The 17,795-nt window shown below is 43.8% G+C and overlaps 1 protein-coding gene across 2 annotated transcripts in view; it reads right to left on the reverse strand.

Annotated features, from left to right (window-relative positions):
* xylt2 (xylosyltransferase II) overlaps nucleotides 1-17,795 on the reverse strand; it is a 65,186-nt gene that overhangs the window by 9,920 nt on the left and 37,471 nt on the right. For both annotated transcript variants that reach the window (XM_078401200.1, XM_078401198.1), the window contains exons 5-10: nucleotides 15,018-15,098; nucleotides 10,110-10,326; nucleotides 8,182-8,358; nucleotides 6,031-6,290; nucleotides 4,618-4,813; nucleotides 2,882-3,215 (exon numbers count right to left, since the gene is read on the reverse strand). In XM_078401200.1, coding sequence (XP_078257326.1) covers nucleotides 2,882-3,215; nucleotides 4,618-4,813; nucleotides 6,031-6,290; nucleotides 8,182-8,358; nucleotides 10,110-10,326; nucleotides 15,018-15,098 — 1,265 coding nt within the window. The remainder of the gene's footprint in view (nucleotides 1-2,881; nucleotides 3,216-4,617; nucleotides 4,814-6,030; nucleotides 6,291-8,181; nucleotides 8,359-10,109; nucleotides 10,327-15,017; nucleotides 15,099-17,795) is intronic.

Here is a 17,795-nt window from a genome sequence, read left to right on the forward strand (position 1 = left end):
CCAGCTTTTTGTGTCTGTCTTCACAAGGATGTTGCTTGGAATGGAGGGCTTTAGTTAGAAGGAGTGATTGGATAGTCTGGGATTGTTCTCACTGGGGGCAGGAGGCTAAGACTTTAGCAGTTGCTAAGATTAATAAGAGCATAGATAGGAGCGATTTTTTCCCCCAAGGGCAAGGGAGTCTAAAACAAGAGGACATGGGTTTAAGATGAGAGTGGAGATTTGAGAGATAGGTTTTCCACACAGTGGGTGGCGGTTGGAATGAGGTATCAAAGGATGGGGTATACAGACAGTACCCGAGGTCAGGATTGAACCTAGGCTGCCTGAGCACTGTGGTGGCGACGCAACCCACTGCACCACCTTGTCCCCTGGGTCATCCAAGGTCTGAGCAGTGGCTCTGCTCATTGCACCACCATGTCTTTTCTATTCTGGTTCTTGGCATTCTCAGTTAGAGAGACATTGGGAATGAGATCACAAACAGTGAGGCAGGCAGACCACAAACCTCGTCAATGCAGCAGTGAATGAATTGGCCGAGAAGCCCTCTGTTCCCCCATGCCTCTGCCTGCTCTTGAAAGATCCATAACGTTATTCCTACTCTCTTGCTCTTTCTCCATTTGCCCATAATAATATAATATATTCCTTTATTCGTCCCACACCGGGGAAATTTACAGTGTTACAGCAGCAAAGTGGATAGCAAGACATTATAAATAAAAGTAAAGACAAGGATAAATTGTAATCAGTATTCTGTGTGTTCTTAACTGTTACTGTTGACTTGTCTGCTGGGAGCAGTGCTGGTTGTGCAGTCTCACAGCAGCGGGAAGGAAGGACCTCCTATATCACGCACTTGGGATGAAGGAGTCTGTCATTGAAGGAGCTACTCAGTGCAGTGACAGTGTCCTGCATGGGGTGGGAGTCGTTGTCCAGCAGCAATGTTAACTTTGCCATCATCCTCCTCTCTCCCACCACCTGTACTGAGTCGAGGGGGCAACCCAGGACAGAGCTGGCCTTCCTGACCAGCTTGTTGAGTCTCTTCCCTTCCGCCGTTGAGATGCTGCTGTTCCAGCAGACCACTCCATAGAAAATGGCTGATGCAACCACCGTGTTGTAGAAGGTCCTTAGGAGTGCCCCCTGCACTCCAAAGCACCCGAGTCTCCTTAGCAGATAAAGTCTGCTCTGGCCCTTTCGGTATAGCGCATTGGTGTTTTCGGTCCAGTCCAATTTATTATTGAGGTAGACATCCAGGTACTTATAAGAATCCACCCTCTCGGTGTCCATTCCTTGGATGTTCACCGGTGTCGGGGGGACCTGGCTGCGCCTGCGGAAATCTACCACCATCTCCCTGGTTTTCCCCGCGTTGATCCAGAGGCAGTTCCGCTGGCACCAGTCCACAAACTCCTTGATCAGTTCTCTATACGCCCTGTCCTCGTCGCCTGTGATGAGGTCGACGATGGCAGAGTCGTCAGAGAACTACTGTAGATAGAAGTCTGCAGAGCTGTGCCTGAAGTTCGCAGTGTACAGGGTGAACAAGAATGGCGCTAGCACTGTTCCTTGCGGAACCCCTGTGCTGCAGACCACCATGTCCGAGACCAGGTTCTTTGTCCTCACATACTGTGGTCGGTTGGTGAGGTAGTCCAGAATCCAGGATGTGAGGTGGTGATCCACTCCTGTGCGCTCCATCCCCCAGACGCCCCGGCTGGATGGTGTTGAATGCACTGGAGAAATCAAAAAACATGAATCTCAGTGCTATCCGGCTTCTCCAGGTGTGAAAGAGCTCTGTTCCGTAGGTAGATGATGGCGTCCTCCACCCCGATGCGAGTCTGGTAGGCGAACTGCAGCGGATCCATTGATGGTCTCAACAGAGGGCGGAGATGGGCGAGGACCAGACGCTCCAGTGTCTTCATCAGGTGTGATGTCAGTGCTATTGAGTTCCTTCGGGTGCGGCATCTTTGGTACCGGTACCACGCAGGATGTTTTCCACAGCTGTGGAACTCTCCCCAGTTTCAGGCTCAAATTGAAGACATGCTCCACTATTCCGCACAGCTGGTCTGCACAGAACTTGAGGAGCCTCGAGCTGATGCCGTCAATCACTCTCTCCTTCAAATTTCTACGTAATTATTGTTTGAAACAACTTCCTCCAGTCTTTCAAGCAGTACATTACATAATTTCTCTGCGCACGTTTCAAAATGTTTACTCACAATGCCTCCCAGTAACTTGGCCAATTACCTTAAATCGGTGACCTCTGGGTGCTGATCCTTGTCAGGTCACTGTATTTCCCAATGCACACCAACAGACCTGTTAAACCCCCCAAAACCTACATTAAATCTCCCCCTCATCTTTCGCAGCTTGAAGGAGAATATAACTCTGAAAACCTCATTCTGATTTATGTCAAAATGACAGAGTCATAGTGTCATACAGATTTGTCCCAACTTGCCCGCACTGACCAATATATCCCATCTACACTAGTCCCACCTGCCTGTGTTTGGCCCATATCCCTACAAACCTGTCATATCCACGTACCTGTCTAATTGTTTCTTAAACGTTGCAATAGTCCCTGCTTCAACTACCTCCTCTGGCAGCTCGTTCCATACACTCACCACCCTTTGTGTGAAAAAGTTAGTCCTCGGATTCATATTAAATCTTTCCACCTTCACCTTAAACCTATGTCCTCTGGTTCTCGATTCCCCTACTCTGGGCAAGGGACTGTGCGTCTACCTGATCTATTCCTCTCATGATTTAATACACCTCTAAAAGATCACCCCTCTTTCTCATGAAAAATGTCCTACAAAAGTCCTTTGTGAACCGAGTGATTGGGCCAGGGCAGTCAAACTGGTTGCTCCTCTTGGCAGGTTTACATCTTGGTTTAACACCACAGGGTTGAACGTACCTTTTCTGAGAGGATGTTTGCCACTGAAGGCCAGAGGAATCACCAGGAACTTGGTCTCTGCCAGCAGGACCCACTGGCGCAGCACTCGCACTGTCCAGGTCCCCGGCCGCAGAGGGTGGTGTAATGGGGGCTTGTACTGGGTGTACTCGGCCTCAAAATCCACTGTAATGTCGTAGGAGGTGGCAATGATGTACGTTGGATCTATCCACACCACCGTGGCTGTCGTATTGGGCCCTTTGGCCCACCTCTGCATAGCAATGGGCTCATCGAAGGGTGAAATCAAACCACCAAAGTTCCGGAACAACCGCTCCTTGGGATCCCATTCTGTTCCCATCTAAACAACAAGGAGGACCAATGGAAAAGGATCAGTTCACTCAACAGTAGTCGTTCTCAGAGACGACAAAAATCAAAGTAAAACACTGGGTGATTTTACATGACATGGAACAATCCATTGGGCTTCAGTCCTGACACCATCCATTTGCATTAGTATAATAAAACGACAACTCTGATTATGCTTGTCAGTGGCAGAATTGTACAAAATAATTATGTTAAATCATATGGTGATATCAAAATAGACGTTTAAGAAATTGGTTAAAGATGAGGACAGGGTGAGGACCTTGTCATCGGACTGTAACAAGACCTATGACAAAGTCCCACAAGATAGGCTGGTCTGGAAGGCGAGATCACATGGGTTGCAGGGTGATCCTGCCAAGTGGCTACAAATTGGCTTGGTGGTAGGAGAAGAGAGAGAGAGAGAGTTGTAGTGGAGGGTTGTTTCTTCAGATTGGAGGCTTGTGAACAGCATGTGCTGCAGAGATTGGTGCTGGGCCCTTTTGTTATAAAAACTAATGGTTTGGATGAGAATATAGGTGGCATGGTTCGTGGATGCAAGCACCACATTGGTGGTACAGTGGACAGTGAAGGTGGTTGTCAAAGGTTACAACAATGTCTGGATCAACTAGGGAAGTAAAGCGAGGAATGACAGGTGGGCATGCAAGGGAGGGGCTCGCTCGTGTTCTTTCTTTGCCCCTCATGTGAACCTGTATCAATTGTACCTGAACCATCTCTTCCTTAAAGGCAGACCATCTTCTCTTACTGTTTTACCAGTGAATGTTTGGTTCCATTTAAGAAAAATGGAAACAGGCTGTCATACTTAGAGAGCTTGACTTCCACTGTAATTTTAATCTATTATCTCCCAGAAGTACATGTGCAAGAAAATAAATAATTTTTCTGAAAACTCCACCAAATGTCTGAGGACGTGTCATTCAGAAAGGCTTATTGAAGGAGAGTGTATTACAGAACATTTTTGTAAAATGTCTTGTAAATGGTCACTGGAATACCAATATCAGGAAAGCTTATCTGTGACAACTGTGGAAATGCAGGTGTGTGAAGGACACAGTTTCAAGCAGTAACTTCTTGGCTTAAAATTACAGTCTGCCCATCAAAAGGTACGAATGTTGACTTTAGCAGTTTTTGGTAACCCACACAACAGTGTTCTCCTCCCACACTCACCCATCTCCCTCTGTTTGCCTTTCCCATCTCCACCTGCTTCCATCTGCCTACTCTCTCCCTCACACTTACCTGGCTCCACCTTTCATCCTCTGTCCCACCCCTCCCTCATGCTGCCTCAGACTGGAAAACCCCCCTCTTCCCTCTCAGTCCTGATGCAGGATCTTGATCTACATCAATGGCAGCACCATGTCTGCTCATTCACTTGGAGAGTGCTGACTGATTACCTCAAGGCTCTGCAGTCGGTCGTGTTCCGGGTCAATGTTTGCCAGATGCAGCATGGTCCGAGGCGACACCCAGCTCTCCAGAGTCTCTTTCTGTCCGGTGGTCACATTCTTAACTTGCTGCATCACTAAATAACCTTGGAATTGGTCATCGTAGAAGTAAAGGTGAACAGAGAGAGGATAGCCCAAAGGTTCATACCTGAAGAAAGGAACACATACTCTTAAGTCTTTCGTGAAACAAACAAGCAAAATTAAATAATGAATTTTAAAATTATTTCAAGTTAACTCAACACTTTTGGTTAGGAAATTGTGCACAAAATGCAGCACCTTAACCGAAAACAGGAGCATCCATCTGCCTCTGCAGAAGCTGCTCAAACTGCTTAGCTCCTCCTCCAGCTGTTTGTTTTGCTCCAGATTCCAACATCTGCAGTCCGTTGTGCCTGTAGAATTTTATGATTCATTTATCTCTACAAATAGTTAACAGTTGTACATGGTTGGTGTCTACATTCATAGATCACAACGTTATTCACAAGATGGATAAGGGGGGGGGGGGCATATTGAAATATACCTGATAATGAAAGGGCTAGACAGAGTGGATGTGGAAAGGATCTTTCCAGTAATGGGAGAGTCTAGGACCACAGGGTACAGCTTTACCTTTAGAATGGAGATGAGGAAGAATGTCTTTAGCCAGTTGGTGATGAATCTGTGGAATTCATTGCCGCAGATAATTCTGGAGGTTGTCATTGGGGAAATTTAAAATGGAGACTGATAGATTCTTGATTAGTAAGGGCATCAAGAGTTACAGAGAGTAGGCAGGAGAATGGGGTTGAAAGGGAAAAGTAGATCTATCATGATTGAATGGAGTAGACTCGATGAGCTGAATTGCCTAATTCTGCTCCTATCTCTTACCTGAAAACATGGCAAGCAACCGCCAGCACGGAAAAATCTCTAACTACTTTCTCAAAGCGTCCTTAAATAAATTCAACTTCTGCACCAACTCATGGAATCCATGCCTCAAAAACATTCAAACTGCAGCAGAACTATTTGGGAAGGTGCTAACCACTTTGAATCTCTGTTACCCATCGTAAAGAAAAACTTGAGCAGCAGATGGAGGCAGCAACCAATCCAACGACCCTCCCATCTGTCCTGTGGCAGAGTCTGTTGATTCATCACCCACCTCGGGACCTAGGCAACTCATGGGTCGGGCATCGAAAATCACACCGATGATTGACTTTCATTATATCACAAGTTTCTTGGAATTTCTGGGCACTGACTGGGAGTAAGAAGCATGGCCATTCCTCACTGTCTGGAAGTATAGAGGACAAGGATCATGCTCCTTGATTTGGCCGAGGGATGCTAAATGCATGTGGAGTATTTTACAGTGTGGCTCGGGTATCGGACCATTCACTCCCATACCTGCAGTGGCTGCCTGTTCCTTGTTGCCACGCCTGCACTTTGCTCAGGGCCAGCTTGAAGAAAATCAGGTAGCTGGTAATTGCAGCATTGGTGAGGCTGCTCACCCCATCCATCTGATCAAAGACGTTCTCCCAGTAGGCTTTGAGAGCCGCTGTCCCAGGGGGGTAGCTTCCATACAGATGCGAGTCCAAGATGTCAATCACCTCCTGGTTAACTGTTGATTCAAACTTCCTGGCAAAAAATGTCGGCCTCGTCATTTGCTGTGAACAAAAATGCAGTAAGTTGAATAAGAAAGGAGTAATGAACGTGTTGGAGAGACAAGCAACTGCAGATGCTGGTTTATAAAAAAAGATACAAAGTGCTGGAGTAACTCAGCGGGTCAGGCAGCATCTATGGGGAACATGGATGTTTTGGGTCAGGACCTTTCTTCGGACTTCATTTTTCCACGTTCTCGAGGGATGCTGCCTGACCCGCTTAGATGCTCCAGCACTTTGCTTTAAATCCATTCCTTCCCTGAAACCACTCGGTTTCACAGGGTTTCCAAGATTGTCAGGATCCCTGCAATACCTCTGCTTGTTGACATTCTTCAAGAATTCTTTGATTCTTCATCCTGTTCCACTCTAGTGTGTGGGCTAGAAATTTTTCAAAGTGCGTTTCACTTCAGCTTGGTTCCAATATTTACCCAGACCCTCTATTCAATGTTCCTTTCAAACACAACTGGGCAAAGACCTCCTTTCTCAAACTCTCACCTGGCAGAGTAATGAGGAAATGGACTGCAAAGTGGGTGTGAGGGGAGATATATAATCATGCAAGGTGGCACCTGGAGATGAGATTGTGGGGAGCAGGAGATGATTGGAAGAAGAAAATGGTAGAGAGAATAGCTGGGAAGTTATGACCAAGATTGGTGAGGGTAGATGTTTGGATATTGTGAAGAGTTTAGTTTAGATTTTAAGTTAGAGATAGTGTGAAAATAGGTCCTTTAGCCCACCGAGTCCATGCTGACCACAATCATTTGTACACTAGTTCAATCCTACACACAAGGGACAATTTACAGAAGCCAATTAACATACAAACCTGCAAGTCTTTGGAATATGGGAGGAAACCGAAGCACCTGGAGATAATCCATGAGGTCACAGGGGAGAATGTACAAACTCCGTACAGACACCCATAATCAGGATCGAATCCAGGTCTCTGGAGCTGTAAGGCAGCACCTCTACTACTGTGCCACTGTGTCGCCCTGGTGCCGCATCCAGTTGTGGAAGGTCTGGGTATGGAATGGCTGAGAGTGGCCCTGGTGAACCATTGGGCAGAAATAAAATTGACTTGACTTGACAAAATACATGAAACGTGAAATTAAAGTGACGAGTGGAAAGGATTGGGGATGTGCAAAGATTGTCCTAATTGTATTAATCTGCCACCCTCAGGAACTGGATACAAGATAAGCAACTTTTCCTATCGATATTACAACACACATTTAATTAGCTTTTTTAAAAGATGTAACACAGTAGCATAATCAATTTTCCAGTGACCAGGTGAGCTTAAAGGAAGCGTGGGAAACAAAACTGAGTGATTTTAAAAGCAATGCGAGGGAGGAGCCCCGGTGAGTTTGCCAAGAATGTGGGTACGGGAGCCTGGTGCGTTTATGAGTGGCGTGCGAACAGGGTCCTGTAGATTGCTAAGGAGCATTTGAACAGGATCCTGATGAGTTTGAGGACCGTCAGATCATGGTCCTGGTGAGTTTATAAGGAAAGTGAGAAGGAACTCTTGATTTTGCTGATTCCAGCTTTTTACAGTGAACTCTGTTAACAGAGGTAGAGCCATAGAGCTAGGGCCCCGGTGAGTTTAAAAGCGAATGCTGGATGCAGGTCAGGTGAATCTGAAGAGATTCTGGGGGAGTCAGATACTAAACTGTTGTGATTTCCAAATAATCGGATAGCATATTGTTGGAATTTTATTCTACCTGCAGAATCTTTACAGGCAAGTTGGGCTGAAGGGCCTGTTTTCATGCTGTATGATTCTATGAAATGGAATGGCTGTACAATCACACCTGCAACATGCCAGTGAGTCCAGGGAAGTTAGCACGTTTCACAAAGTCACACCCAGTGAATGGTGTGAGGATTCTACCTGACCAAGGAGTCAAACTCTCCTCACCTGAAGCCTTATGAAGTCTTGCGGCTTGAAATCGTTTGGTGAGCAGCCACACCAGTCCACAATGTGCTTGTACTGGCACTTGCAGCCCAACTTTCGGTTCCAGTTGGTGACTCGCAGGTTGTTATCCACTAATGTATCGCACATGAAACTGTTTTCCAATACAGTGTGGAAGAAAGACTGCAAAGGAGAGAGGATGAAGAAAATTATTGAGAGCAGAAAAGACAAGCACAGTGGACTCCACGGTTGACGTGCTGGGTCTGAGGCGGTGCAGAGTGTGTCCCATATGACCCAGGGCAATGCGCTCTGTGAGACCTATGCAACGAGCTGAGAGCATGATTTTCATGTGCTCTAAGGTGAGAGGAGAAAAGTTTAAGAAGATGTACAGGGCGTGTTTTTTTTTTAACACAGGAAGTGGTAGGTGCTCGGAACATGATGCCATGAGGTGGTGGTGGAGGCAGATAGGATGGTGGCATTTAAGAGGGTATTAGTTAGGTACATGGATATGCAGGGAATGGAGGGATATTGATCACATGCAGGCAGAAGATTACATTAAATTGGCATCATGACACAAATATGTGTGTTCCTGTGCTGCACTGTTCTATGTTCTCTCCCCCTACACTAATCATTCTGAAGCTGGGACCTGGCTCTGAGCATTGTCTGTCCATTCCCTCAACAGATGCTGTCTAAACATGATTAACTTTAGGTGCCGCTTTGACGGGACATGGGATCTTCTGGATAAACCTGTTACAAAGAGACTACATCTAAATTCTCTGCTAAGAAGCCATCGAGTCCTTGATGAGAGAAATTGAAAACTCATCAAACTCAGCTTTTGATGGGCAAAGTAGAGGGTGGTTTACTCTGCATCTAACCAATTTCAGAACTGTTGTTACGTTGCTAGGACGAGGGGCTTTGCTTGCTATCTATTCTATAGTGTACCGGCTCTAAGAATATTTCATGGACAGGAAGATGTAGAGAGTTATCGCAGAAATGCAGATTGGTTTGTCCAAACCATGCTCCTCAATGAACTGGTACATTGTACGGATTTCATCTGAATCTGAAAGAAAGAATTTGCATTTGCATAGAATTTTCTAACTGTTTTGGTATCATTTCTCTCTTCACAGATGCTGCCTCACCCGGCGAGTATTTCCTGCATTGCTTTTATATTGTCCATGCCAGTGTTCATTTTCAAGATTTCTCCAACTGGATAGGTTGGGGGGTTTTCTTTTAAATGTAGGAGGCTGAGGATTGACCTTACTGAAGTATACAAAATCATGAGGGACATGGATAAAGTGACCGATAACAGTCACCCAGAGTTGAGCATTCTAAAACTAGTGGAAATAGGCTTAATGTGAGAGGGGACAGATTTAAACAAGAATTCAGGAGCAACCTTTTCACTCTGAAGGTGGTCCGTATCTGAGGATGCGTCCTGGAAGCTATAGAAACTACGGAAGCGGATACAATTAGGGCTATCAAAATACATTTGGAGAAACAAGGAACTGCAAATGCTGATTGACAAAAAAAGAGAAAAAGTACTGGAGTAACAGCAAATTAGGCAGCAGCTCTGGAGAACATGGATAGATGATATTTCAGGTCAAAACCCTTTTTCAGACACTTTGAAGTCGGCACAAGTTGGGGCAGTTCATTGCTGTGTGAATCCCTGACTCTATAACTCCACTCCATCATCTCTATCAGCATGAATCTAAGCGAGGTTAAGCTTGCATTTAACTTTGTTCTATGTACTCTGGGAATGTTTGATAAGATGGATGGACGAGGTTTTCTCCACAACCAGCCTATGCTGCTCATGGCCTGAAAGCCTTTGGCTGTGATACTGCATGTTTGAAAAGGAAAGAGCATCATTCCCAAGCAGAAAATAGCCTTGATTTGGAAGGCACTGAATAGAACACATTTGAAAGTCAGTCAGTTCTCACCTCAGCTGGAAGCAGTGTGTACCAGTAGAACTGTTTCAGTCGTGTGACCAACTCATCCTGTGAGTGCACCACATAATCAACAAACTTGTGAGTCAGAGCAAACCAGTCGGAACCGCCGTCCACTATAATGCCCTCTGGAATTTGCCTGTCTCCAAGGCGCCACATGTGACTATCACATTCGTGGAAGAGTCTGTCCAAACCCTGCTTCTTGATAAACCTGTAAATAATAGGGATTTCATCCGAATTAATGAAGAACTTGCATTTATATCAAGCCTTTGGATGTCCCAAAGTGCTCTACAACAAAGAAAAGCATTTTAAGTGTTGCCATTGTTGCAAAACAGCAACCAAATTGTACACAATTAGATCCCCCAAACAAGGTAAAATGGCTCGGATAACCAGTTCCAATGACATTGGCTGAGCAATGGACATGTCATGAGGAAACATTCTTTGACATTTCTTAGAACTGTGTTATGGCAACTTTTTAATGTCTACCGAAAAGGCTAACTTTGTTTACTCTCACGGTTGACACGTCCAATACCAATTCTTCAGTGTTGCACTGAAGAGTCAGTCAGCCTGAATTATGTGTAGAAATTATTCAAATTTTAAAATTTTGACAGAGGAAAAACATTTAATATTTGTTTTACAGAATTGCACTTTTTGTAGTCAATACTATTTGAACAAATCACTGTCAAGAGCTTTATTCACAAAATGCTGGAGTAACTCAGCAGGTCAGGCAGCATCTCAGGGGAGAAGGAATGGGTGACGTTTCGGGTCGAGACCCTTCTTCAGACTCAACCCGAAACGTCACCCATTCCTTCTCTCCTGAGATGCTGCCTGACCTGCTGAGTTACTCCAGCATTTTGTGAATAAATACCTTTGATTTGTACCAGCATCTGCAGTTATTTTCTTATACTAACTGTCAAGAGCTTTCATAACTGCCTTGCCATGACTGTCATGAACATCACAGTGATATCTTGCAGCAACCAACATTTTAGTTTCAATTTCCCCTGAAGAGGTCAAATGCAAGAGGAAAGTGTACAGTAAATAGAATTTCATCGGAAACAGTGATGATTCTTGGAGAATTATCTTGCAGTACAAATTCATTGTTCCCCGACAGTGGCAACACAAGTAGATGGAGTGGTAAAGAAGGCGTATAACATGCTTGCCTTCATCAGTCAGGGCATTGAGTATAAGAGTCAGGAAGTCATGTTGCAGCTTTATAATAGGAAAATGAGGTTGATGGTGGAAAGTCCTGTTTGCATTCATTGTGCCCTATATAGATGGTTGCTGAGAACTTTGCTGATTATATATATTAACCATTTAAATGTAAATGTAAGAGGCATGATTGGTAATTTTGTAGAAGGCACAAACTTTGTGCAGAGCAATGGCTCATGAACTTTAATGCCAGTAAGTGCGAGGTGGTGCGTTTTTGAAGGTTAAGTAGGGGTAGGAAACATGCAATGAAAGGTAAGGCCCATGTGAGTATCAAGGATACAACTTTACGCTCATCTCTATTAGCCAGGCATGGAATGGAAGAACATGCAGATCTTGGTATAGCTTTATAAAACACTGGTTGGGGCACAAGCTGGAGTACTGTGTGCAGTTCTGGTCACCACACTATAGGAAGGACACAAGTGCAATGGAGAGTGCAGAAAAGATGCACCAACACTTTGCCTGGGATGGAATGTTTCAGTTATGAGAAACTCGATAAACTAAGCATGTCTTTGTGGGAGTGGACCAGGTAAGGGAGGGACATGAAAGAGGTATACAAAATTATGAGGGGACATAGATGGGTGGATTATACATACACCAGTGGACAGAGGTTAGAGAGGATCTTTATTTTTCTTTGCCTCGAGGGTTCAGGCAAGGTTTGTTTGGCTAATGGATGAGAGAAAATAACTAATAGAGATTGCCAAAGGGTTTCCTCCTCCAGCTGGATTTGAGTCCATGTAATGAAGCACTTCTCTAAGGAGGAGTATGAAGTAAGTTCCAGAGTGATTGCCAAGAGTAGAGGAGTTTTTTCCCTGAAAAACCCAGCCTACCAGGAACATAAGGAGAAAAACAGCTACTCTTAAGAATAAATAGGATGGAAATGGAAACAGAGAAATGTATACAAGGAAGATAGTGAACCAGAGAAGCTGTAGCCTTTGATATTAGACCATTTATATCATCTTGGAAATCTCAGCATCAAAAATATGTCTTCTATACATGTTTCTGACAGAAATAAGTGTGGGTTAATTTTGTAGAGTTAATCTACCCTGCTCCCACACACACTAACTCCTCACCTGACCTCGCAGAAACCTTTTGGTGTACAGTTTGACAGGTATCAAACACCTTGAGGCCATCCTTCAAGTGTGAACTCGGGCAGTAAATGTCAGCAGACTATCTAGCTATAACTAATCTGACTGTTTCTCTCCCAACATTATATGCAGATGTCAGAATGGGTGGCCTGCTTCATGTCTTGCTTTCTAGTCCAAGTTACATAAATGTTATTGCATCAACTCCACTACTCTCCCAGCTGGAATTAATTGCTTCAGACGTGAACAGCAATCGCTGGCTACCTACATATCTATTTAAATTATAGTAAATTCATCACAACCAAACATGATATTCTTGTTGTACAGATGCATAAAGTGAGATCAGAAATAGGCTGGAGTATTATGCACTTTACAAAAGAATAGTCTGTTCCAAAGCATGTCCAAATTCATATGAAGATAAGTTGCTTAGACAAAGGCCTGCTGCCATCTACTGATTGCACTGCAGTAAGGATTCATGAGAAAACTTTGACAGGGTGCATAACGTGGCATGGTGTTATTAAAGATCCTCAGATGCAAATGCAGTAAATCTGAATGGAAATGTTTATCTTGTTCCTAGTTGAAGGATTTCCTCTCACTGCACTTCATATTTTAATACTAACCTTTGAGGAATGTATACAATGCAGGAAAGAATGGAAGAAACAAATTGGGAGAGCAAAGAGGTCATGAAATATCTTTGGCAGTTAAAATTAAAGAGAATCCTAAGTCATTCAATCGGCATATTAGCAGCAAGAGGTTAGCTAAGGAAAGAGTGTGTGCCCTTGGGGACCAAATAGTAATCTATGTAAGGAGCCAGGGATGTGGGCAAGGTCCTAAATGAACACTTCTTGTCTACAGTATATTCATCAAGAAGAGGGTTGTAGAGTATAGTGAATTCAGGGACCAGGTGCGTTGATATGCTAGAGCATGCAAGTATGAAGAAGGTGGAGGTGTTGGATGTTTCAGAAAGCCTAAGGATGGAAAAATCCCGTGGGCAGGATGAGATCTACCCTGTGGGAAGCAAGGAAGAATATTGTTGGTATTGGTTTATTGTTGTCATCTCTGCTGAAAAGCTTTGCCCAGTATCCAGTCAAATCATACTATTGAATTTGAAATTATTTTCCCATGATAGGCTACCAAAAGAAGGAGGCTCATTTTAAAGTGGGAGGAGGGAGTTTAGAAAAGGATTTGAAGAGTAAGCATTTTTTAAAATACAAGAGAGTAGTTGATGTCTGGAACGCTGCTAGAGGTGGTGGTGGAATCAGACATAAATACTAGGTTTAAGAGGCATTTACCAGACACTTGAATAGGCAAGGCATAGAAGGATATGGTCCTAATGCGTGCATGTGGGCTTAATGCAGTAGGGCAAAAAGAACAGCGTGGACATGTTGGGGCAACAAGCCAGTTTCTGTGCTGTACAACTATTACTTATCTTGCTCTATGGGCTGGTTTATTTGTTGGGTAAATTTGAAATTTATTTGAATGAAATGAAGCATTGTACAGTCATAAGATAATATCCCCATTTCTGTGTTATAGAACATAGAACAGTACAGCACCAGAACAGACCCTTTAGCCCGTTATCTCTGCGTCAACCATAATGCGAACTTCAACTGTGCATCTGCCTGCTCAATGACAGAATGTTGTGCTGGAAGGAAGGTCATTAATGAAGCAGCTAAAGATAGTCGGACCCAGGGCACTCTCCTGCAGAACTCCTGTCTGAGTCTGCAACACATTGCAACATAATTGAGAAAACCAGGCGGGATATTTTACGGCAATTGTTAATTTTGCTCTACTCTGCTCATCTACGTCAGGCTCCTGAGGCCACCCGTGAACAATCACTAATGTGCAGCTAAACACAAGCATGAGAATGGTGTCAAGGTCACAAATCCACATTATGTGCCATTCACTGTAACAGCACAACACTCCTTGAAATTAAAAAAATAAGTAACACCCTCCGTAGGCATTTGAATAACCCACTATTCAAACTCACATCATCCATACTGCTTTTAACAGTCACGTAGCAGCTGTTATCAACTGACTATCCAGATGGACTGAATCATGGATGCACGCAGCACAGAGAAGCAACAGCCCATCTCCCATTCAACAGCCTTCAAAGAACATCAAAGCCAGGGCTCTGCATTTAGATGTTGCATCCATTTAAGATGTTACAATAATCTGCTTCACTGCTGGAAACTGAGAAATAATACGAAGAGTGATTCTGAGTCCCAGACTGCGGGGCAAATCATTGCAACTTATCCACAAATATCTCCTGCAGATGTCATCTCATTAATGTACTGAGCATCAAAAAATGAATAGCTACACTCATCATAACCTTATCAGTGAAGTAGCATTGGAGTAGTATTCACTGGGGTACAACTCATGCAGCTGTCTATGCTTCCAACATGCTACATCTAGTGTAATCTGGAGTGGAGACCATTGTCTCAGTCTTGGTTCACTAATAGAAACCTCTGACTCTGCAATGCCATAGTTGCTGATCCAATTGGATTGTTTCCTAGGCAGACACTGGGGGGGGGGGGGGGGGGGTTAACACACCCTAGGGATGCAAAAAGGTTTGTCGTAACTTGTAAGCATTAGTCTACATTTCAGCACCTACCTGGCATTATCCCTGCCGTGTGATTTCAGGAAGTTCTTCCCTCTGTACTTGGAGAGGAATCCCACCAGCTCATCATTTGTCCTATGATTTAAAAATTAACAATTTAAAAAAATTTAGCAACCATCTCTTTGTTTCACAGTTAATACCCATTAGATTCCTTGAAATCTGTGCTGATTGAGATGAAGGATATTTTTCTTTACACAGATGTTTCCACACCAGATGAGGGTTTTAAACATAACTTGGAACACAGTTCAAGAGAATAATATAGCACAGTATTAGGTCCTTCGGTCCACAATGCCTAGGCCGAACATGATGCCAAATTAAACTAATCTCTTCTGCCTGCATATGATCCTTCTAGTCCTTGCACATTCATGTGCCTATCTGAAAGCCCTTTAAATGCCACTATCGTATAACAGCTTCTACTACAGGCACCTACCACTCTGTATATAAACAGGCGCCCACCCCAGGCACCTGCCACTCTGTATATAAATCCTGTCTCAAAAATCTCTTTTAAACTTCTCCCTCTGATTGTAAAGCTATGCCTTCTAGTTTTTGTCATTTCAACCATGGGGAAAATAGTTCTGACTGTTCAATTTCATTTCAGGGTGCAGAATTTCTTCTCTGAAAAAACCTTAATGTTGGGGACTTGAACATTTTCCATATTGGTTAGAATCTATCCTCTCTGGGGCAAGTACAAATGCAGGTTACATATAATGCAAACTCCCTCTCTCCTGTACTATCACACACTCCAACAGCAGGTACACAACAAATTAGATAGAGCAAATTTCCCTTTGCATGCTCAGGATGCATTCTCAAGCAGGTACAAAGCAGCTGTTTCTGTGCTGTACCTTTTTATAATAAAGCTCCCTTTACAGTGCTTCATCAAATATTCCCAGGGTAGGTGTAACGCAGGTGAGATCCAAAGCTTTGCACCTTCTATCAAAGTTCATACATTGCCTTTCAGTGTAGTTGTGCTATTTTTTCATTTCTTACACCAGCCATCCTGCATGGGATTACCATTTTAGAGAGGAGTTAAGAAATAAAGGAACTTGCGTTATTTGAGCCTGATCAATTTTGCAGAAGTAGCAAAGGTCTTAATGTCTGGTCATCGAGCTGCTAGGAGTGCGACTGTTTATTGCAGCAAATAGGAACTGTTAATTACAGCAAATAGGGATAGGAAATGAGCGATAAATGCTGTTAGAAGTTAGAAGTATCAGTTAGAAGGGTAGGGGAGGAAGGAAATAAAAGAGAATGTTTAGGAGAGATATGGTGGGAAGAGAATAAGTAGAGGAAGGGCATGTACTGCAATAATAGTGCAATATTTTTGAATGGATCATTGGAAGATGTTCTGCCGTTAAACATGTGTGGTATTTGCATATTTGCATGTGAAACACCAGTTAAACTAAACAAATTAGAAAAATCGAAAAATAGGTGCAGGAGCAGGCCATTCGGCCCTTCGAGCCAGTACCGCCATTCGATTTGATCACGGCTGGTCATCTAAAATCAGTACCCCATTCCTGCTTTTTTTCTCCATATCCCTTGATTCCTTTAGCCCTAAGAGCTAAATCTAACTCTCTTTTGAAAACATCCAGTGAATTGGCCTCCACTGCCTTCAGTGGCAGAGATACACAACTCTCTGGGTGAGGGTTTTTCCTCATCTCAGTCCTAAATGGCCTACCCCTTATTCTTAAACTATGACCCCTGATTTTGGACTCCCCCAACATCGGGAACATTTTTCCTGCATCTAGCCTAAACAATTCTTTAAGAATTTTACATGTTTTTATAAGATTCCCTCTCATCCTAAATTCTAGTGAATACAAGCCCAGTCGACCCATTCTTTCATCATATGTCAGTCCCGCCATCCCGGGAATTAACCTGGTGAACCTACTCTGCACTCCCTCAATAACAATAATGTCCTTCCTCAAATTAGGAGACCAGAATTGCACGCAATACTCCAGGTGCGGTCTCACCAGGGCCCTAAACTCAACTCCTCTCGCAATGGAGGCCAACATGCCATTAGCTTTCTTCACTGACTGCTGACCCTGCATGCTTACTTTCGGTGACTGATGCACAAGCACACCCAGGTCTCATTGCACCTCCCCTTTTCCTAATCTGACACCATTCAGATAATAATCTGCCTTCCTGTTCTTGCCATTAATGTGGATAATCTCATTTATCCACATTATACTGCATCTGCCATGCATCTGCCCACACACTCAACCTATCCAAGTCTCCCTGCAACCTCATATCATCCTCATCGCAGCTCACACTGCCACCCAGCTTTGTGCCAACCGCAAACTTGGAGATGTCACATTTAATTCCCTCATCTAAATCGTTAATATATATTGTAAATAACTGGGTCCCAGCACCGAGCCTTGCTGCATCCCACTAGTCACTGCCTGCCATTCTGAAAAGGACCGTTAATTCCTACTCTTTGCATCCTGTCTGCCAACCAGTTCTCTATCCATGTCAATACCCTATCCCCATTACCATGTGCTCTAATTCTGCACACTAATCTCTTGTGTGGGACCTTGTCAAAGCTTTTTTGAAAGTCCAGATACACCACATCCACTGGCTCCCCCTTATGCGTTTTACTTGTTACAGCCTCAAAAAAATGCAGAAGATTAGTGAAGCATGATTTCTCCATTATAAATCCATGCTGACTTTGACCGATCCTGTCACTGCTTTCCAAATGCATTGCTATAACATCTTTAACAATCGACTCAAGCATCTTCTTCACTACCGATGTAAGGTTAACTGGTCTATAATTTCCCGTTT

Source organism: Rhinoraja longicauda, chromosome 6 (assembly GCF_053455715.1).
Source record: "Rhinoraja longicauda isolate Sanriku21f chromosome 6, sRhiLon1.1, whole genome shotgun sequence".
NCBI lineage: Eukaryota > Metazoa > Chordata > Chondrichthyes > Rajiformes > Arhynchobatidae > Rhinoraja > Rhinoraja longicauda.